The sequence below is a fragment of the Notolepis coatsorum genome, assembly GCF_963971535.1.
Source record: "Notolepis coatsorum genome assembly, chromosome: 6".
In the NCBI taxonomy this organism is placed as follows: domain Eukaryota; kingdom Metazoa; phylum Chordata; class Actinopteri; order Aulopiformes; family Paralepididae; genus Notolepis; species Notolepis coatsorum.
Genome location: NC_140170.1, coordinates 115696877 through 115720158, shown reverse-complemented (window position 1 = coordinate 115720158; position 23282 = coordinate 115696877). Strand labels below are relative to the sequence as shown.

The 23282-nt window shown below is 41.0% G+C and overlaps 1 protein-coding gene across 1 annotated transcript in view; it reads right to left on the bottom strand.

The window, feature by feature from the left end:
* The window catches only part of knl1 (kinetochore scaffold 1), a 60764-nt gene that overhangs the window by 14047 nt on the left and 23435 nt on the right, over positions 1-23282 (bottom strand). Inside the window, exons 8-19 of the mRNA XM_084317208.1 lie at positions 16903-21363; positions 16658-16781; positions 15589-15656; positions 15399-15497; positions 12936-13051; positions 11764-11854; positions 6511-6627; positions 5444-5531; positions 5261-5329; positions 5128-5167; positions 4892-4996; positions 2945-3045 (exon numbers count right to left, since the gene is read on the bottom strand). Coding sequence (XP_084173334.1) covers positions 2945-3045; positions 4892-4996; positions 5128-5167; positions 5261-5329; positions 5444-5531; positions 6511-6627; positions 11764-11854; positions 12936-13051; positions 15399-15497; positions 15589-15656; positions 16658-16781; positions 16903-21363 — 5479 coding nt within the window. The remainder of the gene's footprint in view (positions 1-2944; positions 3046-4891; positions 4997-5127; positions 5168-5260; positions 5330-5443; positions 5532-6510; positions 6628-11763; positions 11855-12935; positions 13052-15398; positions 15498-15588; positions 15657-16657; positions 16782-16902; positions 21364-23282) is intronic.

The window sequence follows — 23282 nt, the reverse complement described above, 5'->3', positions numbered from 1 at the left end:
GGTTAATTTATTGAAACCAAGTACTGTATGAAATAGTAAACAGTGCAATTACAAGTGGTCACTGGTAATTTTAACGTTTTCAAAGTGAAATCAAGTAACTAGCTCAGTATGCAGCTCAGTATATTAGTAACCCGGCTTGTATTAGGAGGCCGGTTTATAATTGCTTAGCTCAAGAGCGCACCCGGCCATTAATAGAGACCCGGCTTGTATTTGAGACCCGGTTACTATTAGAGGAATTACGGTATATTAGGAATGGCCATCATATTATTTGATCATAATGTTCTAAGCCCTTATACACTCCATACATAAATTAGATTTATGAGAAAAAGAAACTTGACAGTGCTGAGCTGCATCTCAATTTAATCCTCAGGTTCCCAGCTTCCAGATGATGTATACCATTTCTATGTGGCAACTAACTGTTGACCTGCTATCTCCCCCTAAGAAAAGACACAAATGAGTCCATGTGGGTCTCGGAGGGTTAAAGGAATTAATAAGTGTATTTTAAATATAAAGATTATTCAAGAACGTATGTACATAATATACGCCACATTTAGAGGGGGCTTTAAACAAGCTGAATGAGACTCTGCATTTGACCCATCCTAAATATTTAGGAGCAGTGGGCCCAGTGCGGTGCCCGGGGACCAACTCCAGTTGTAATGCCAATAACTTGGTCAAGAGTATATACTAGGGGTGGGAATCACCAGTTTCATCACGATACGATCCGATAACGATTCTTTGGACAACGATACGATATTTGCCGATATCACAAAGTCTGCCACGATACGATACGATTCAGGTGCCTGCGATCGATATGAGACGATATTATGTGCCTATGTCACATTTAGATCAACTAAAAAAAGGCTACGGAAATATCAATTGACGTTTTTATTTTTGAGCTCTTCCAGACATTTAAATGAAAAACAATCTATTGTTTTTAATACAAATATACCTCCTGTTCACTGTAAAGAGCCACGTTTTTATATATTGAGCTTTAAACTTTAAGTAAAATGTTTTGGAACTCCCAACACACAAGCTAAAACCCAGGGGAGGAAACTAACTTTTTGGCTTACCAGCCAACTGGCGAGTATCTGATTTTTTTTTACCAGCCAAACAGATTTTTTACCAGACAAAAAAAATCGCTAATTGTGATAATTACTTCTTTGTATGTCAAGCCGCGTCAATGTTGTGTATGCATCTGGGTAGGCACACTGTGCCTTTAAGACAGCACGGTGGTCTTACGACAGTGCTGTGAAGTACCGTCAAGTGTTGTGGTAACGTCAGTTGGGTTGGTGTGCTGTTGTGCACAGTGCACTGGTTGAGCTAGCCCCTTTCGTGACTGCGATGTGCAAGCCAGGGGCTTTTGAGCATGAAATAAAATGTCTAACCTTACGTCGTAGTCCGGTGCTTTTTTGGAAACATTATAGTCATAACAGATACACCTAGTAGCTGGCTGCTTTGAGCACACGGGCCTAACGTTAGCTAGCAAGCAGCTATAGCTAAAACGCTAACTAGAAGCTAACCACTGTATACAGTTCCAGTAGACTAACATTACACCTCTGTGATTTAAATGTGTCCTTAGTAACTTATACTCGATGGTTGTACTAGGGTTGGATGCAGTTCCCCGTTGGTCAGTCTGTCTGTTTTCCATCTTCTGCTGTGTTTAACGTTATCTGTTTGCGAGTGCTCCTGATGGCTAGCCTAGTACCGCGGGACTTTTATTATTATATGTCCGCGGGTTGGCCAGTACTGCGCAAACGTTTATTAAACATTATATGTCCGCGGGTGGTCTTGTGCAGTGCTCTCGTGGCACTGTCAACTAAAGCGAACACTCAGAAGACGCGCACCGTTTGCCAGTGCAGTGATTGCAGAATGTTTTCTTTTTTTGTATACTCGCCAGCAGGGGAGGAAACTAACTTTTTGGCTTACCAGCCAACTGGCGGGTATCTGATTTTTTTTACCAGCCAAACGTAAAAAATACTAGCATTTGGCCAGTAAAGTGGCCTAATTTCCTCCCCTGCTAAAACCCCTCCCTCTCCCAAACTGTTCCTACAATTGTTTTATGTTGCATGATGATCATGAATACATTTATTATGTATTCATGTTTAAATATCATTATCTGTCCATCCTCGGTAAATAATATCAATATAATAATACTCCATCTGGTCTTTTCAAACGCACGCACACACACAGAATGCCCCTCACCCAGTCCCCCACAGAAAGGTAGAATGCCCCCGCCCCTCCTCCTTCCCCAGTCCCCTATCTCCTGTTCTCTCACGGTTAGCTGCTTAGCTTAGTTAGCTTAAGCAGCTAACGTAATGTTAATTTAGATCTGCCCACGCGACGTGGGCATAAAGGAATGGCGACGATGCAAAGCATGTTAGATGCATTTGACCCGTTGCGGGGAAAAAACTGCACAGACTTATATCGGGTCGCAAAATAGACGCTCTGTAGCGCTGTTCTGCTGTAATGTCTACACGGAGTTTCAGACTACTGGGCGCGGGCGGATACGACTCGCCGGATTTTCAAAATAAGAGTATCGCAATACAATCTTTTTACGTTGCATCGATCCTATTTGATTATTGATAATAGATCGATATATCGATCTGGATCGATGTATCGTCCCACCTCTAGTATATACCAAGCATGCATGTCTTTTCATGGTGTGGGGGAAACGGGAGTACCCCAAGGAAACCCACGCAAACGCAGGGAGAACATGCAAACTCCACAAAGAAAGGCCCCCTGCTGGGGTTTGAACCCAGGACCTTCTAGCTGTGAGGTAACAGTGCTAACCACTGCGTCACCATGCCACAGGAGTTCATTTCAGTGAGCCTCAGCTTATACAGACAGGAGCCTAACTATCCAGGGCATGGCTTGTGCCGAGAAAGGACTCAATCAACCAATCAGAACTATCCTTTTGCGGGAAGTCTTGCAATTGCCATCTTACCATCAGACTTATCAAACACCACCTCTAGACGCAGGGTCTGGTAGAGGAATGTGTAAACTGTGCTGTTGGCCTTTTTCTCCACAAACTTCCATTCCAACACCCTAAAAGGGAAGAAATCAAAAGGCATTTAATTTGAGAAAGGTACCTTTACAAGACAGTCTAATAACAGTGTGGCCTCCCCTGTGCAATCCTTAGCTTTGGACAGCAAGTTACTAGGTGTGAAGTTTGTGCCAACATTAATAATATTGACTTGGCTAACGTATGTTACCGACGTACACAGTTTCGCCCACCCCGCCTACCCAACCCCCTTACCCCACCCACCTCCAATGTACAGTCCCCCCCCACCTCCTCCAATGTAGTTTCTACGTCAAATGTATATACTCTCTTTTTTAGACTCTTTTTGTATCACAAACAGTACTGTATTTGTAAATCTGGTATGTCAAATGTATAGATGTAGCAGTACTGTATCTGTATGTCATATATGTTATGATGAATTGAAAATGGGGGACCCTACCCCAATAGACAGTATTATTCAGATATGCATTCAGGCATACAAAAACAAGATGAGTAAAACTGTGTCAAAATTATATAATAGCTTTGTTCAGGCCAGAACTGACTCCACAAGTTACATTAAGACAAATTGGGAAAATGAATCAAACATTGAAATAACTGAAGATGAATGGGAGAACATGTGCAGAACTCAATGTAGCTAGACTAATTCAAAAACATGGAGAGAATTCTGATGGAAAAACTTGACTAGATTCTTCATAACTCCCAAAATCAAATCCCGACAAGTAGGCATAGAGCAACCATGTTGGAGACAGTGCGGCCAGAGGGAGGCAAACCACTCTCAAATCTTTTGGAATTGTCCAGGTATTCAACGTTATTGGCAAGATGTTCACTCTACCATGCAGGTTATATTGAATTTTAAGATACCGGAGACCTTCTCCTATTTGTACCTGGGTAACTTACCTGAGGAATTGGTAGGAGGAGACAGATATTTGATAAAAATATTTTTAGCAGCAAGTAAGAAAGCAATCATACGTCTCTGGTATCAACAAGAACCTCTAACAAAAGAAAAATGGTTGGCCATTATAGGTGAAATATACACAATGGAAAGACTTACTTTTATTATCAGATTACAGGAAGTGAAAGGTTTGAAGTACTGGGAAAAATGGGACTTTTATATGTTAATTACGACAACCAGTGGATGATGTATAGTTGTAAAGAATATTCACCATACCTATAGGGAAAGTAAGAGAATTGAGAACTCCGTGTGAACATGTGAAAAGTATATTTTTGTAAAGTGACACTAATAATGCAGCCCGGGATTGTTTTTTTGTTATGTTTTGTTGTTTGTGATTGTTTGCTTATTGTAAAAAACAATAAAAATAAAGTTATAATTAAAAGAAATAATAAAATAAAATGGGGGACCCTGATGTAAACAAGACGAAAGTCTTTCTCTGCATCCCCTTAACAATTGTGTGTATTGAGCTGTACTGTATTGTACCCATTCTGCAATCTGTTAATAAAGTTTTGAATCAATCAATCAATCAACGGTGATAACTTTAGGCTGGCTAACTAAAGTTGATAACGTTGCGTAATATAAGCTTGGCTAATGTATGTTGCCAATGTTAAGAGCTTGGCTAACATACATTGCTAACGCTAACGTCGCTAGCTAACGTGTTACCTTGTGGTTTATGCACATAGCAGTGTGAGCTGTGATTAGTCTGCTTTTGTGGGGACAGACAGGCAGAGATACAGAGTAACCATGTCCACGCCATACAAATTATTACTGGATAAAAGCTTCTAAAATCTGAAAAAGGACTGTAGAGTGTAACTGGTTTTTGTAAATATATATTTTATGTAAATATTAAGGTTTTTAATGCAAGATGAACAATATACACTATATGAGATATTAAAATCCATTCAAAAGCAGCAACTGACCTATGGAGCATAGCGATGTGGTCCTCAAGTTGTTCCGTCTCAGTTTTGAGCCTGTGAATTTGGTCCACATTGTGCCTTGTCTGCTCATCCACTTCACACTTCCGTCTGTGGGGAAAACAAAACATGAATCCCAAATTTACAGTAAGTTATATTATTATTACCACTACTAAATGACACCATAAGCTGTATTCCAGGTAAACTTTCCTAAGTTACCACTGGTGATTCTATGAACTTACCTTTCCTTATCAGCCAAGTCCCTGTTGACACTCACCAATTCTGTTGAGAAAGTCAGTAATTCAGTAATCTCAGTAGTCTCAAAACAATACTCATGTCAAAGACAATGAGTGTAATTACTAGTGTAAAATGTACCTTGTTGCCTCGATTTCAACGTTGGTTGACTGTCGTCCTCTTGACCCGTCCCCTCGACTGCAGCGATTTCTAAGGTATAAAAAACAAATGCAATATTAATTCTGTGTAATTAGCCCAAACACAATACGTGGGACTGCACACAGAACAGCCACGCTTAATTTGTTGGAAATTATGGTCACATACCAGCTTCTAATTCATGAATACAGTCATCAAGGCTTTTCAGACACTCATCAGTCTTCTCAATTTTTCCTCTCAACTTTTGCCGTTCCTCCTGAGAAGATGGATACATTCACAAGATGCAATGTATTTTTATTTTGTCGATAGGGAATGGAGGCCTTTCACAGAATGCCCATTTGTCCTCCATGTCAGAAAAGATGGTTACTATGTGTTGATATATGATAAATATGTCATCATTTGTTGCCTTATTACTGGATATTGTTAAAAAGTCACAATGGAACAATAATATCAAACTTTTACAATGTTCTACCTACTCTACCACTGCATAGAAATTAAGACATTTTCTTTTGAAGGTGATTACAGGCAGAAATGTTGGAAGGCCTCCATTTCGTCTTGGACTTGTACTGAAGTTTCACAATAAAAGCACCATCACACATACAGTAGTAAAAAAATGCAGCCTCAGTAAAAAGCAACAATAAATTACACATAGTGTGTGTAATTTATTGTTGCTTTTTACTGAGGCTGCATTTTTTACTACTGTATGTGTGATGGTGCTTTTGGGTGCCAGAAATATAATATACGGTATATATAAACAGTGTTTCCCCTTGAGGTGTGACTATTAGAATATTTTCACTCCAACATTAGGGACTCTGTCGACGGAGTGGTGTTGATTAGCGAGTGGGGCGCCCACTAATGCCTATGGTAGGGGAAACACTATGTACACACACGCGCTCACTCATCTATATCCATATACCGTAATTTTCGGACTATAAGGCACACCTGAATATAAGCCGCAGCAGCTAAATTGAATGATGTGTACATATATAAACCGCACTGGACTATAAGCCGCAGGTGTTTTAATGTTTAATTACCATATGTAAGGGTTCGTGCACAGAGGGGACTGATCTGACGGTCACAGAGCTGAGGGAGCGCGCCCAGTTAGCTGTAAAAATCCATAGATTAGCCGCACCGTTATATAAGCCGCAGGGTCGAAAAATGGGGGAAAAAGCCACGGCTTATAGTCAGAAAATTACGGTATATATATTATTATTTTCTTTTTTCAAGGTTCTTACCATGCTGGTGTGCAGGAGGTTTGTGTACAGGCCCCCTTTCATTTCATGTGACAGTTCCTTGTTTGTTCTTCTGAAGAAATTACTTCTCTCCTTCAGTTTGGCACCAAAACATTTCATCTGATGGTGATAAAAGAATGAAACCAACATTAGGTGACAGGCCATGGAATCTAACCATTTATTTAAAAGGTGCAATCTGTAATCCAAATTTAAACAAATGGGTAGCTCCACCACTGAAAACGAAATCATGGGAGTGAGCTAGGGCTGTGCGATATGGCCTAAAAATTTAATCCCAGATTTTTTTTTAAATCCGATTTGAATAGATTTGTTTCTCTTGAGAGCTAAAAACCAAGATGAATGTCCCTATTGGGATTGAAGTGCAAACCTAACTTTCACAAATCTACACTTAAAAAAAAATATTATAATATATATATATATTATATAGGTTACTCTTGATCAAACAAAGATGAATGTCCCTATTGGGATTAATAGTGCAATAACTAGCTTTTTCACCATACTTCACAAATAAAAGGTGCCTCTTGATAATCAAACAAGAATGAATTTCCCTATTGGGATTAATGAAGTGCAAATCGAACTTTCACCAATCATCACTTTTTGTAAAATAAAAGGTGACTCTTAAAAAAAAAGATATATATATTTTTTTTAATCGATAAAATTCTCTCAAAATCATCCTAAATCATTAATTCGAATTAATCGATAATATCTATGAATCGCCCAGCCCTAGAGTGAGCTCTTACGGATAAACACGTTTCTGACGGCCAACGGTTGAGTGCCATTCACGTGTTAACACGTTTCTCGATTGTTATTTATTTTATTCGCTATTACCATTGATAATTCATCGGGGCAGCCTGTGCAGGGTGTCCTGAATGGGTCTGAGATCGCAAACGTCCAATACCGCCACCTAACGTCCTTGCGGCCGCTATTGCACATCCTTGGATTCTCTCTGGCTCAGCCTGTATGTTGATCTAACAAATCCGGTCCGGGTTTTCCTACTCTGGCAGTAGTAACGTTTATAACACATGGATTGGGGAGAATCAAGCACCATGGATTCATGTACTTTCATGGATTATCTTGGCAACACGATCGAGATCAATACTTGGAATGGCGATCAGATAATTGGATTATTCTTTTTGCAGTACATCCTAGTCAAGGTAAGTGCTATATGTTATGAATCTTGCGTTGATCCGAGCATGCCTTCATTGTGATCCGTGTGTGTCCTGTAACGTTACTCCACAACGTATGCCGTTGGTGACGATCGAAGCATAAACCCCCCCCCCCCCCCCCCCCCCCCATTTCATGAAACATAATACCGATAATCTAGCGTTGATTTCAGATTTATTGTTGATCCAAGCGAGGAATGGCACGCTTCCTAGTGAAATGCAATAAAACGCTGTTTAGCGGCGTTTCCTGGGATTACACATAATTACTCTAAAACTATACTCATATTCACCACGGTATAAAACGGGAATGTATTGATTAAAAAATTATCAGTTTTTTGCATCTTGACCGGAAGAAACTCCGACAATCGACTATATTATTAGATCCATAGCTATAATATTTAATATAGTTTTAGCACTGCAAACGCCGGCATGTACCCCTGTTCATTACAGCGCTGGCACACACGGTCATCCATACGCCCACAGCGACCTCTGGCGCACAATGTGTTAATAAAAACATACTCTAGATCAGTGGTTCCCAATCCTCTCCTCGAAGCACCCCAGCCGTTCCATGTATTTGTTAAATTCCACCACCAGCACACCTGATTCAACTAATAAAGGGCTTGTTAAGTTGAATCAGGTGTGCTGGTGGTGGAATTTAACAAATACATGGAACGGCTGGGGTGCTTCGAGGAGAGGATTGGGAAGCACTGCTCTAGATGACCAACTAAACCTGAGTTTTAATGCATTTTGATGTAAGTTTTGTTTGCATTTGTAATGTTTGTAGACAACACTGGCAAAACATTTACCAGTATTTCATGTCATGATGACTTGTGACTATTTACATTTACAAGTTCAACTCTTAACACTTTGAGTGCCAACGACGAGAAATCTCGTTGTTGGCCGCCATGCGTTGAGTGCCAATGACGAGAAATCTCGTTATTGCTTTTATTAGCGATATCCATTCATTTTTCATCAATCCAGCCTCACGTTTATCATTGGGACTGGCTCTGACCTTGAAAAGGGCAAATACCGCCCCCTATCGTCTCCCGGATGGTAATGCACCCATTGTATTGGACTCAATGGAAATGCATGGGGGAAAACCCGGATTGCACATTTTACTTCTCAGGCAATGTAACCTGAGACGATTGCATTCATTGGGGACCCTCAGAGTAGGGCTGGGCGATATGGCCTCTAAATGATATCGCGATATTTTTTGGCCATATCACGATACACAATATATATCGCAATATTTTGACATTTCCTCTAAAGCACTTAAAAATGCTTGATTTAACCCTTTGATGCATAGTCACGCCAATATGATGATCATAATAAGTCCCTGCAACATATGTTTGCATTATTAAACCATGAAGATGCTTTAAAAAATTATTAAATGAAAATGTACTAAGAGTAGTCTACTGACACACTAATAAAAAATGTATTTACATCTAAGACAATTTATATAAAAAATCTTGGGTGCCTAAGACTTTTGCACAGTACTGTTTTCTATCCACTTTAGCCAAACACACACGCATATATATATATATATATATATATATATATATATATATATATATATACATACACACACACTACTGTGAGAAAATTATAATCACACACAAAGGGATAATGGCTTATAGCCGACTTAATGATTTTAGAATATTTCAGATAATTAAATGTTTATATATCAACTATCCAGTTAGTATTTATACTGTAACGTTTGGCTACTTTAAATTATTGAATGTAGAGAGCGCGAGAGAGAGGGCGAGAACGCGCGAGAAGAGAGCCAGCCCCACCCCCCCGATTTTGTTTTAGGTTCGCGTTTTGAGCGTATAAGCTGCCGTAGGCGATGATGTCACACTCTAACGTCAACAGGAAGAGTTTAACACACAGAGATTGAAACTGGATGCCCAATATAAAGAAACAAATAACCAATAAATATGAAGTTATCTTTAAACCTCTGTTGTCAAGCATCGTCAATATAACCCACCCCCTTTCCTCACGAATGGAACTAGTGACGTGGAGTCGCTTTGAGCGCTTCCAGGGTTAGCTTAGCCTATTTATGGGATAACTTAGCAGCTAACGTTAGCCCATTGCTTGAGTCAATTATATTGCATGTCACTGGTCTATAGAAATAAATGCATTCGAACAAGAAACCAATGTATAGACATAGCAATGTCAAAAAAAATTGCCAGGCCTAATGCGAGCCAGGGAAGTCTTGGGCTTGTAATATGGCTTCATCTCGAAGTTTTAGGGTTAGCAGCTAACGATAGTTAGCCTAGTCATGGGATAAGTTAGCAGCTAACGTTAGCCCATTGCTTGCGTCAATTAAATTGCATGTCATTAAAGGTCCGCGCTAGTCTGTCTAATGAAATTACAATTGCATGTCAATGAAGGTCCGCGCTGGTCTGTCTATAATGAAATGATAGGAAAGCTCTGCGCTAAAGCAAGTCTCATCTCAGCTGCGACGTGACACAACATATACTCGATGTTCACGATATAGTAATTTACTACATCTCATGTAGAACAAGCCGCGATACATCGAGTATATGTTGTACATCGAGTATATGTTGTACAGATGAAAAAACAATCATACATGTTGACTGCAAGCAAGTCATTGATAAGCAACGGGCGTATTAGACACATAGCCATAATATAGAATATAGAAATAGCTCCGCGAAGATCATGAAATATCGGAAAATCAGTCCCAAAAGGCTGGCATTCGAGCGATAAATCGTGCGCCCCCTGCTGGCACTCAATGTGTTAAGAATCTGCCCAAATGAATCCCTCAAAGTGTTTCTGATTTATCATGAACTGTGTGTCATTTCAGTTGTAAAAAATAACTCACAAATAGTTTTTTGAGATATTGGGAGTAGGAATTGTTACATTTGTTCCAGTGAAAGTCAACGGGGTCTCAGGTACACGTATCCGTACCGTACCGAACGGCTGTGTAGTGTACCGAACAAATACAACGGTATGTTAACCACTAACGACCGCCCACCGGGGGCTGTTTTTTCACAATCTAATATATATGTATTTTTTAGTTACTGCACACATCACCCCTGAGTGGAACATGGAAAGCCAAACGTTCCCCCACTGTACCGAAAACCCATACTGAACCTTGACTTCAAAACAGAGGTACGTACCGTACCGTGGTTTTTGTGTACCGTTACACCCCTATGTCTCTAATAATAATAATAATAAACAGCAGTGATGTAGACACAAAATAGTCATAATTATATAGACTGTCATGAAACGAGCAGAGAATTAAAAACCCCAGAACATTTATTATATTTCCACCCCTTTTCAACATCAATTAGAAATCCATTATAAATTAGCATAGCGCTGCCAACGGGACAAAACCTCATAACTAATTTTTTTTTATTTTTTTATTATAAATCAACTCCGTAGATCATCCTCCATATGTGTGTGTGGGTTTTACAAAGTTTAAACAATGGGAAAGCATTAAACCAATCATCTGTCTAAACCTCGTAACTCTATTCGCCCTCAAATCTGTATTCGTTTTTTTCATCTGCTGAAAAGTTGGGTTTTTGGAGTTATGAGGTTTTGTCCCGCCAGCAGCGATAGGTACTTTGTGAAAACAACTACACCTTTATGTTCACTAAAGTTACTGTATTACTCTACTGGCAAGCTATTAAAAGTTTGACGTGCAGGTTTTGTAGTCGTGTTAGCAAAGGTAACACAACCCGTGGTTTTCAGAAGGCTGCGTTGCCTAGCAACTTTCAAACACCTTTCAAGTCTCAGAGAATTTCCCACCCCTTTTCAACATCAATGGCAGAGTGAACGACATTTAGTAAGGTAAGCAGAAATCAGCTAAACCATTCACTGTATACATCTATGAACACAAAATGAGTTAAAGACAGGGGCAATCTCTGGTCAAATCTAAATTAGACAGGCAAGGTCCTTTGAAAAGGGATAGTGCGTGTGTCTAAGAAGAAGTCCATCTGAAATGTCAAACTAGGAGTAATTTCAGTGGATCCAAAATAGCGCTTGTACCAGTGTGGTTTTTAAGTTTTCTGCTTCAAATATCTCATAAACCACTAAAGTACCAACATACCTCCTCCTCTGAAAGAGTTATCATTGCCTCCCAAAGTGGTCTGTTGACATTCTTCAGAAGTTTATCTTGGTCTTTCATTCGGACCTTCAACCTGGTGGGGAGAGACAAAATGATCATCATTAGACTTTAATATAAGTAGGAATGTTCCATGTCATTTTCCAACCTCCAGCATGCTGAGCTAACGGAACACAGGGGAAGAGAGCAACATGGGATCTCCAGGGATCACTTAAACACTGGTTTTAAAGTTGAAGGAATAACTCTGCCACTGGAGACCGGTTCTCTCAGAATTGGACAATGCAACAGGAACAGCTCGCTGGGACACTTCTTAACCCGGTAACCGTGTGATAGTAAAGGGTTAACCTTCTGTAGTGTGGTAGTGAAAGGGTTAACTCCTTGTCGTGTGGCAGTGAAACCTTCTGTATTGTCGCAGTGAAAGGGTTAAAGACTGAACCCAAAGAAGACGCTGGAGCAGCACACCATTCACTTTAATCTTCAGAGTCAAAGAGTGCATTTCGACTCTGAAGAAGATGAGTGCGTGTCAAAATGATAGTCATGTGCGCCTTATTAATAAAAAAAAAATTTGATCTACTTTTTCTCCTCCTATTTTTCTGTATTTTTCTCCCATCCCAATTTAGTCGTTATGCCAATTCCCCCCTCCCCTTCCTGGTCGTTGCGCGCATTTGCCCCCCACTTGCCGGTCTAGGGAGCCCTGAAGTCTATCACATGCTTCCTCCGATACATGTGGAGACAGCCAGGAGCCTCTTTTCACCTGACAGCAAGGACTCTCACTGGGGAAGTGTAACGCGTGGGAAGATCACACTACCTCCCCCAGTTCCCTCCCTCGCTGTGCAGGCGCCCTGACCGACCTGTAGGAGTCGCTGTTTACAACAACCAGGACCCACCCCACCGGCTTTCCACCCGCTGACACTGCCAATTGTGTCAGTATGGACGACCGACCAAGCCAGAGGTACCGCGGCAGCCGGGTTCGATCCCACTGTCTCTGCGGTGGTAGACAGACGCTTAGTCCGCTGTGCTACCCGGCCGCCCCCAAATAATAAATCATTTAAGTGATAATATAATAATAATACGTGTGCTCCAGTATCTCTTGCCTGATTTTTAAGTGTTGCTGTAAATGTAGACGCTTTATTGAAAGTAGTCCAACATGTACATACCCGACCACCTTGTCTGTGAGGCTCTGGCAGTCTGCTTCATACACCCTGTATTTAGGAAGGGTGATGTGTCTGTCTCTTAGCAAGTCCTCTGGTTGGCAATCCACATCCGACACCAGCTAGAAAAGTTGAATAAAATAAACCCATTACTACACCAGCACTATAAATAAATAATGAATATAAACCTTTTTTTTTTGATAAAATGTGCCCGAAGGTATGCATTCTCACCTATCTCGATGTGATTTATCTAGAGATATCTACTGCGCGGATTTTAGGTGTTAATGAAGCCAGCATCGCAATATGGGTAGCTGTGGTGGATAAGACAAAGGAACGCATATACATTTGGAGTTTTCTGGTGTTGAATGAAGTAGACGTTGGGGTCCTGAGGGGGGGGGGGGGGGGGGGGGGGGGGCGAGCGAGTGTCCATGGTATTGTATTTATTATTTTTATGTCTTTTAGTCTATTTTCATTCTGATTTAATTACCGGACTGTCATTATTGTTATTTCTGTTATTGTCCTGTGAGTTATTGTTGATTATTACTGTATTGTTTGTCTCGTTTCATGTAAAAAAAGAGAATATAAAAAATGTGTTCCAAAAAAAAAAAAAAAAAAAAAAAAAAAAAAAAAAAAACTTCCGCAAATTACAACTGAAAAAGTGGGGTCATCTTATATTCAGTACAATATGGTAATATCAAGGCTTTCATGTCAATTGACCTTCATGTCAATTAATGATTTTTATTAAATCTCATTACTTATGTCATTAGGTTCGTTTGAATGAGCCAGTTACTCAGCAATACTGGACATAAAATTACATTAAAAGATGGTTCTGATTTTTGGAACCCTAGCCCTATTTGCTGCTCATGATGTGCTCCACTCCAGAACAAATATGAGGGACAGCATGAATTGTGCTGAGAAAGGAGACTACCGGTCAACAACATCATTGGGAAGTTGAAGTAAATTTGACCAATTGCAAATAGGGCTAGGATTTTAAAATAATCTGAAGAATCCATTTAACATGGTCATTTAGTTGATCAATCAATTATTCAATTGGTTGACTAACTTCCATAACTATTAGTAGACCAATAATGTATTCATTCAGTAGTGAAGGAATCTATGTTTTTCAATGTGTATATAATGTAGATATCGGTGGGTGACAGCATCTGCTATTAGATATTAGTTGTAAGAGGACAGTACCAGTCACTATGTCTGGCTCCAGTGAGGCTGCAGACGAGGGCCTGTTATCAGCTGAGCTCTCAAGCAGGCCAAGGTCATTGTGTGCAGCGGCACTGGGCTCTCACATGGTGGTGTAGTCACATCGCCGTTGCTATAGTGATTTGGGTCAAACGTGCCGTTGCCATAGTAACAGTCACGAGAGAGAGAGAGAGGTCGACATCAACTTGAAGACGGTAAACTGTGGCGTCTTCAGGAGACTAGCCAGATTGAGACACGACGCACAGGCGAGCAGATGTGTTGATCAGAGACTTTGATCCCTCCTCACCCTCGCTGGGTGGGGGAGGGGAAGTGACACATCATCGCTAGCTTCGGCTAACAGGGAATGGTTGTTGGCTACGACGAGGCCCAGAACCATTGGACTAATGGCATAAGAGACGGTGGAGAAGAATGAATTAAGACTGTTCAAGGACATTACAGAATTGGTTACATCTGGTACGAAGCTATGTTTATGAAAATAAACATGAGGATCTAAGGAAAGAGATCACATTGCAGTGTCGTTTCTTCTGACTACGGATGTACTAACAGGGGTTGATACAGTGTGAGACAGCTAATGAGATATCCAAGTAAAATGACACAACGCGGAGGCCAGTCACAGAACAGCAGGTGACGAGTGAGAGAAAAGATTAAAGGCTAGAAACACTGTTATCTAACAGTAGAGGACAACCCTAATTAGTATATATCGAATAAAATACATCCATACTGTCAGGTTTTAAACTGTGGATACCAAACAGAAGGTAAAGACAGCTTTGAACTATACAGTAACAGTAATCCAGAACAATTTTATTGCACTGTAAAGAAACTGTATGTCTGCACTTTGTGCTCATTTCATCATTCATGTCTTTTACATTCTACTAAAACGGAATCAAACTATAAACAAGGTGGCCTGTTGGGATGTTAGATCCTAATGTGAAAAACTGATTTTATATGTCTGCTCATTTTACCCTTGCTATTATTTTACTTATATTTACTTTTATCTTTTTACGCCCCACTATCCACTGGGTGCATACTATAACCTGTATCATGTTTTGTAACAGATTACAGAAGCCTATTGGAACATGAGGTTCTGATATGATTTGATTAATATAGCTGGATTATTTTATCCCACTTTATGCTTTGCTCTTGCTGCTTGTTTTACACTGATTTTATGTCTTATTTCTTACTGATGTAAAGCACTTTGAACTGCAATCCCCTGTATGAAAGGTGCTATACAAATAAAGTTATTATTATTATTACTTTGCCTGGGAGAATGCTCTGTCTGGGATGATGGATGAGAAAGTCAATGTTAAAGAGTTTGAAGAACTCTGACACTGTTATGCTTTCATCTTCAACTTTCTGTAAAAAAGAAAGAAAAAGGGTAAATGCCAATGAAATAACTTTCATGTAAAAATCAACTGCTTATCTTAAGTGACATTTTCCAAAATACCTTTCCCACATCATCGGTGTAGTCATCAGTGTCTTCAAGCTGGGACTGAAAGAGACTCTGTTGGAAAGCTAGGGTGTGTGTGGGGTGGGGGAGGGACATTTAAAGGAACAGTTAATTTTATTTAAAATCCTGATTTCACAAACATTGAAATTTCATTCAATGCCAATTGTAATGGCACCAGTGGTTTTTGAAATATTGGAGGTAGAAATTGTTAGCAATGCTAGTGGAAGTCAGTGGAGTCTCCAAACATAGTTTCATATGGTCAGTGTGACAACCCTCCCCCACATTGTTGCTTGCTTGCTCTGATCTGTGTCCCTGTCTCACAGGATCTCTCTCCACCTGTTTGTTACTGTTTGGTTAGAAGCTTTCCTTTGGTTTTACACTTACAACATTCATGCTGCACATACATTCTCATCCACACACTGCTTACACACTGATACTCATTAATATTGGCTGATAATTATATACATAAATAAATTCTTGTTATTTCTTAAATTGTGCCGGTCTCCCCTTTCTTGTTGCGAGCTTGAGCCAGTTATTTTCAAATAATTAGGAAGTTGTTTGGAAGGCGTTACATGTGATCTTTCATAAACAAACTGATGCCAGAGACACACTGGGACGTCGAAGCGCTCTGAAGTGCCAATTCCCGAACGATTCTGTTCACAACAGAAGCCAGTTATCGGTACAGTGAACAAGAGATTCGCTAATTTGCTTCAATCACATGTAGAGGAGCAAGAATTGCTTAAGATTGCGAGCTGAACGGTACAATCGTTTAACAAAAGGAAACTGGCTGCACTTCCCGGCAATGACCGGTTAGCCTAGGTATTGTCCAACTAACACCTCTCCCAAAGGCTAACCGGTCATGTACGCTTCCATTCATTGTGCTAAGCTAGGCTAGCCGGATAGCTTTCTACTGAACGCACAGAGAGGAAACTGGTATCCATCTTCTTGTCTCTCTCTGGAGAAGACGGTAAGCTAATTTCCCAAAATGTTGGCGTGTTCCTTTAAATACTGCACTGTGGCTGGTGAATCAGAAACCTACTGACAACTGCTTTAAAAGGAAACTTACTGGACTCAAATGTTGCTTCACATCTGAGATGAGTTGTGTTGCTACTGCAGGATGAATTCATGGTCTTCATAATGCTTGGAGCTGCAGTAATGCTGTTGCACATCACAATCTGAGATGGTGGCCCCTAGCAAAGAAGCAAGACAGAACAAATGTGTAAAAACAATCTGTCCAACAAGAACTACCAATAATAATAAAGATTAAATTAAATATAAATAATAAAAAGATCAAAGAAGAATTTGACGTACGATTTCTTGGATCCTGTCCACAGTCTGTTTCCTTCTCTTTTCATCCTCCCTGGTGCCTTCATGACAATCTTCTGGGACAGGTCTCTTCTTGCTTTGGGAAACATAGGAATAGGACTGCTCAAGGAAAAATGTATCCTCCAAAACGTCCACGTTGTGCCCTTGGTGAGGGATTTCTTCTCCATTGATTTCCTGAGGAGACTTAGTGTCCATGGTTTCTGACAAATCCTCCTCACTGCTAATGTTGGGAAAAGCCTCGTCCCCTATGTCCATCAGCTTGTTACTGTTCAGTTCATGACTGATGTCCAGGGTGTTTGTCTTCCTACCATCAAGCACAGAATTCCGGCTATTGGACTCCATCTGATTCGGTTCCGCTGGTTTGTTTCTTTGCGGGAGCTTGGGCATAAAGCTACCCATCGACAGTCTTGATATAAGACCTTTACTCTTCTTCACGTTGAGAGGAGCTGTCACAGAGCGATGCTCCTCTCCAGTAAAACATTCAGATTGCATGTCGTTGTCTGCTTCGTCCGTTATCCCCATCATGTCGCGGTCACCAATGGGTAGAGATTTGGTTTTCCCAGCATTTTTGTCGAATGCCTTCTCCACTTTTGACAACGGTTCAGCACAACTGTCCATAGCAAATATATTGGTGGGTTCATGCATGCCGCTCAAACGCTTCAGCTTAGACATTAGTAGATCTAAACTCTTACCTCTAGACTTAGCAGTCTTTGAAGATGAATCATCAACTTGGTCAGCTGCAGGGCGTGTATTGGGAGAGCTCTCCAAGCCTTGTGATAAAACATTTTCATGCGTCAGTTCAGGATATTTTTGGTCATCCATTTCCTTTGAGTTAGGAGGATCTGGAGGGTTAACAGTGGTTGTTTCTGTAAACGGAACCTCGGGTAGCTGTGAGGACATCATTGCCTCCTTTGCTGTATCCAGCTGCTCAATATTCGTTGTGAAAGCTTTGGTAAATGTAATTTTATCATCTTCTTCCAACACACTTGACAGGGCCTCAAATGGTGCATTTGATTGGGGGAAGTTGTCCAGGTTACCAGATTTCTTAAACAGAGTCTCATCTGCTACATCAATGTGTTTTGTTTCAAGAGCAACCATCTGGCTTCTCGTCAGTTCCATATCATCAGAGTGCGATAGGTCCGTCTTGTGTCTGGAGCCGTCAAGCCCAAGATGGATTTTCATATCCACAAGAGCACTTCTATCAGAGAGAGTAGTAACTTCTCTTAGAGTCACAGTCCTCTCATGTTGGGATGACATACTTTTACTTGCTTTGAAGGGAACCCTGTGACTCCCAATTTCAGAATCAATAATGACTGACTGAGTTCTGGTCAAATCCATGTCTCCTGAATCCATAATAAACTTATCATAATTTCTGAGGTGCCCCTTATCAGAAAGATGGCCCTCTTCCACAACAACTGTGGTGGCTGAAGCTTCGGTAATTTTTATACCATTATCACTTTCTGAGAGAAGGGTTCCATTTGAACCCAATATGTCGGCTGGTCCTGCTGCTGACGTGAAGGCCAGACTCTTCTTCTTTCTATTTTGCAAAGGATTGACTGTGTGAAGGCTTTCGGCGTCTATGGCAACGGTCTGACTTTTTGTCAATTCCATGTCAGAATAGGATACAGTTTGATCCAATTCTCTTTGCTTGAAAGTTGACTCCATTTTGTGATTTGTTTGGGGGAACAGACTGTCTAAAGGATTGGCAGACGTTCTTGAACCAGCTGAATTATAAATGTTATCAATGGATACAGTGAGAGCTCTAGTCATATCCATCCCACACTCATCCTCTGAGACATTACTGGCTTTGTTAGGAGGGACCATGAAGGCCAGACTCTTCCTCCTTGTGTTCTGCAAAGGATTGACTGTGGGGAGGCTTTCTGCGTCTATGGCAACGGTCTGACTTTTTGTCAATTCCATGTCGTCAGAATAGGATACAGTTTGATCCAATTCTCTTTGCTTGAAAGTTGACTCCATTTTGTGATTTGTTTGGGGGAGCAGACTGTCTAAAGGATTGGCAGACGTTCTTGAACCAGCTGAATTAGAAATGTGATCAATGGATACAGTGAGAGCTCTAGTCATATCCATCCCACACTCATCCTCTGAGACATTACTGGCTTTGTTAGGAGGGACCATGAAGGCCAGACTCTTCCTCCTTGTGTTCTGCAAAGGATTGACTGTGGGGAGGCTTTCTGCGTCTATGGCAACGGTCTGACTTTTTGTCAATTCCATGTCGTCAGAATAGGATACAGTTTGATCCAATTCTCTTTGCTTGAAAGTTGACTCCATTTTGTGATTTGTTTGGGGGAGCAGACTGTCTAAAGGATTGGCAGACGTTCTTGAACCAGCTGAATTAGAAATGTGATCAATGGATACAGTGAGAGCTCTAGTCATATCCATCCCACACTCATCCTCTGAGACATTACTGGCTTTGTTAGGAGGGACCATGAAGGCCAGACTCTTCCTCCTTGTGTTCTGCAAAGGATTGACTGTGGGGAGGCTTTCTGCGTCTATGGCAACGGTCTGACTTTTTGTCAATTCCATGTCGTCAGAATAGGATACAGTTTGATCCAATTCTCTTTGCTTGAAAGTTGACTCCATTTTGTGATTTGTTTGGGGGAGCAGACTGTCTAAAGGATTGGCAGACGTTCTTGAACCAGCTGAATTAGAAATGTGATCAATGGATACAGTGAGAGCTCTAGTCATATCCATCCCACACTCATCCTCTGAGACATTACTGGCTTTGTTAGGAGGGACCATGAAGGCCAGACTTTTCCTCCTTGTGTTCTGCAAAGGATTGACTGGGTGGAGGCTTTTGGTGTCTATGGCAACGGTCTGACTTTTTGTCAATTCCATGTCGTCAGAATAGGATACAGTTTGATCCAATTCTCTTTGCTTGAAAGTTGACTCCATTTTGTGATTTGTTTGGGGGAGCAGACCGTCTAAAGGATTGGCAGACATTCTTGAACCAGCTGAATTAGAAATGTTATCAATGGATACAGTGAGAGCTCTAGTCATATCCATCCCACACTCATCCTCTGAGACATTACTGGCTTTGTTAGGAGGGACCATGAAGGCCAGACTTTTCCTCCTTGTGTTCTGCAAAGGATTGACTGGGTGGAGGCTTTTGGTGTCTATGGCAACGGTCTGACTTTTTGTCAATTCCATGTCGTCAGAATAGGATACAGTTTGATCCAATTCTCTTTGCTTGAAAGTTGACTCCATTTTGTGATTTGTTTGGGGGAGCAGACCGTCTAAAGGATTGGCAGACATTCTTGAACCAGCTGAATTAGAAATGTTATCAATGGATACAGTGAGAGCTCTAGTCATATCCATCCCACAGTCATCCTCTGAGACATTACTGGCTTCGTTAGGAGGGACCATGAAGGCCAGACTCTTCCTATTTGTGTTCTGCAAAGGATTGCCTGTGTGGAGGCTTTTGGTGTCAATAGCAACTGTTTGACTTCTGGTTATTTCCATGTCATCAGAGGTATCGTACTTTGTACGTTCTTCCTGGCATAAGGTCCTATCTGCATTATAGAATACCTGAGCGATCATGGGATTTCCAGTGAAATTAGTCAAACTTTGGTGCGATCTGCTCCTCGTTCGGCTCTTTGTGATGTCCATATCACCTGGGTCAGTCTGTGTATAAGCCTGTACTTCAGCGCTTTGCAGTCCTATAGTCACCTTTGTTTGGCTCCCATGTCCAGAGGGCTCATACAATTCTATTGTGGGGCCAGTGAGGGCTTCAGTCATATCCATGTCATCATTATATTCTGAAAAGACCACACTTCTGGTAGATGTAATACCGGATACAGACTTCCTGATTTTGCTTTGTGGCTTTTCCATCACCTTTGATGTGAAAGTTGGAGCTTGGTTCTCTTCATCTATTCTAGCCTTCTGCGCATTAAGCAGGGCAAAAAATTCATTGTTATCTATTTTTTCATGATGGGACAGTGTGGCGCCAAGCGCCACATTGCTCATCACGAGATTAGGGTTAGGGTTGCTCATCACAGGATTAGGGTTAGGGTTGCTCATCACAGGATTAGGGTTAGGGTTGGGGTTGCTCGGCACAGGATTAGACCTGGTGCCGCTTGGCTTGGAGAGGCTAGCAAGGTAGTTAGCAAAATTTGGATGAAAACCTTGGGCTGACGAGGATGTGTTCTTAGCTGGAGCGGAAGCCTCCGCTTTCTTCTTCTCCAAGGAGAACACAGAACCCAGACTCCCACATGTAGGCAGGTCACCGTGTTGGTCTGGTAGAATTGAGTCCGATTCTGAATAATTGCTGATGAATATAGTGTCACTGTGCGTCATATCCATGGTTCCAGCGTCTTCACCACAAAACATCACAGTTTTCTCTCCCAGGTTTGGAAGGACGTTGTCCCCAGTAAACATCACCATCCTATCCTTGTAGTCATCTTGGACATCATAGACCACGACATTCTCCTGTTAAAGAAACAACACTTAACATAAATAAAAGCACAGATAAAAACTTTGAATTTGAAAACTTTGAATTTGAATGTCATGTTTCAAGTTTCAAATGTCAAGTAGCTATCATCATGTTCAGAGCATCTCTAATCTTTCCCCCCAGGGATTAAGAACATTCGTATAGGCTGTAAAGTGAAGGCTGTATCGTTTCATCCCGTTCCCACCTCGACGGACTACGCAATTTTCACTCTGGGTGAAAGATATATTGGTGTAGATTAAAAAGTTCTCCATTTACAATCCTGCCCGTTTTGCGGAATCATAATTTTAAAGTCGGGACTAGATCTTTCCTCGCGAACGGATACTTGGTCACTGCATAGTTTTATTTGACGTAATTGGTGCGGGTTTGGTCACGTATCTTGCGCTCAACCAATAGTAGCTCTTTGTTGCGAGGATACGGCCGTCGAGCGACAACAAATATGACATCCACAGAGTAACGTTACATCAGAAGAGGACGAAAATGGACAAAAAACACCTTCTAAAGTTCGCAAAAAGGTTTCTAAACAATGTTATATACATCTCACGTCCATTCAGAAAGAATGTGTACAAGATTTTACACAGACAGTGGGATAGATATAGAAACTGTGTTGAATGGTGGCTTAACCTACCAGGCCAGAATCATACCATTGAGGAGACATACAAACATTGTTTAGAGATCGATTTTGCCAATGTTCCTGGAAATGCTGGTTTTCACGCAACTTGCGTTTCATTGACAAAAAGCGCCTGGATACAGCTGAGAAATGGGCCAAACCGTGTTCAGCAGCTCAAGATGTGGATACACTATTTGATGCTGTGCTGAGAGACAGTTTAGCTGCGTTTTTGTTTACACAACTAGCATTCTAGTTTTCAGATACTGTATGCATTCTAGTTTTATTGTTTACAGTGATGTTTATGTAGCTCTGCTAGTTCATAAAGTATGTTAGCTTTCAGAACCAATGCTTGCGTTACCCTCACCTCTTCCGATATTTTTATTCATTATCCACCCAGGGAGCCTGTTGTTACCATATGGAATGAGTCTGAGGTGGCTAAGGTGCAATACCGGCCGCATCCCGCTAGATGGCGGTATCGAGCACCCTTTGTAACTTTGTATCTTCGCCTGTGGGACGGCCAAATGTCTCGGGTTTAATTGTTCCTTGTCGGCCAAGGCGAATGGTTGTCCCGGTTGCATTGAAGCGCGTCAAATATCCCCGGTCCATATGTTGTGGTGGATTATGCCGTGGACCAAATCGACATTGGATGTACCAGATGGCGATCAAACAATTGGAATATTATTTTTGGAATACTCTCGATCACAGGTAAGAACGATCTGACGTACATTTTAGCTTGATCCTGCAATGCTTTCATACCGATCGGGCTGATAACCGTTTTTAGTAATACGAATGCTGTTACTGACAATAAAATTATCAGAAACGACGATGCTTATATTCACGGCGCTATAAAATGACAACCTATTGATGATTTTTTTTTCCTTTAAGCCATTTTGAAGGGACGGTTTATGAACTCAATTGACAATGAGAATGGACAGATAGCAATACTATAAAATATAGATTTAGCTGTACAAAAAGACACCGGTCTGTTTACAAAAGCTGGTCCTCAACCACTATATTAGACGCATCCCAGCGGTCGCCAATGTGTTAAGGTATCTCACGTGAATCGATACTCTGTAGTACCGACATGTTTCGGTAAGTACCTTTAAAAGTACCGAATTCGGTACCCATCCCTAGTGGCCGATGCGTCTGGAGAAAATTTCTCAATTATTTGACGTCGATCTGCTAGATCCATTTTCCGTTTGTATGACGCAATAAACGGCGAAAGCATATTGATTCTTGCGTCTCGAAAGCGATCCAATGCACTTGAGGTGTGTATATTGATCCACGTTA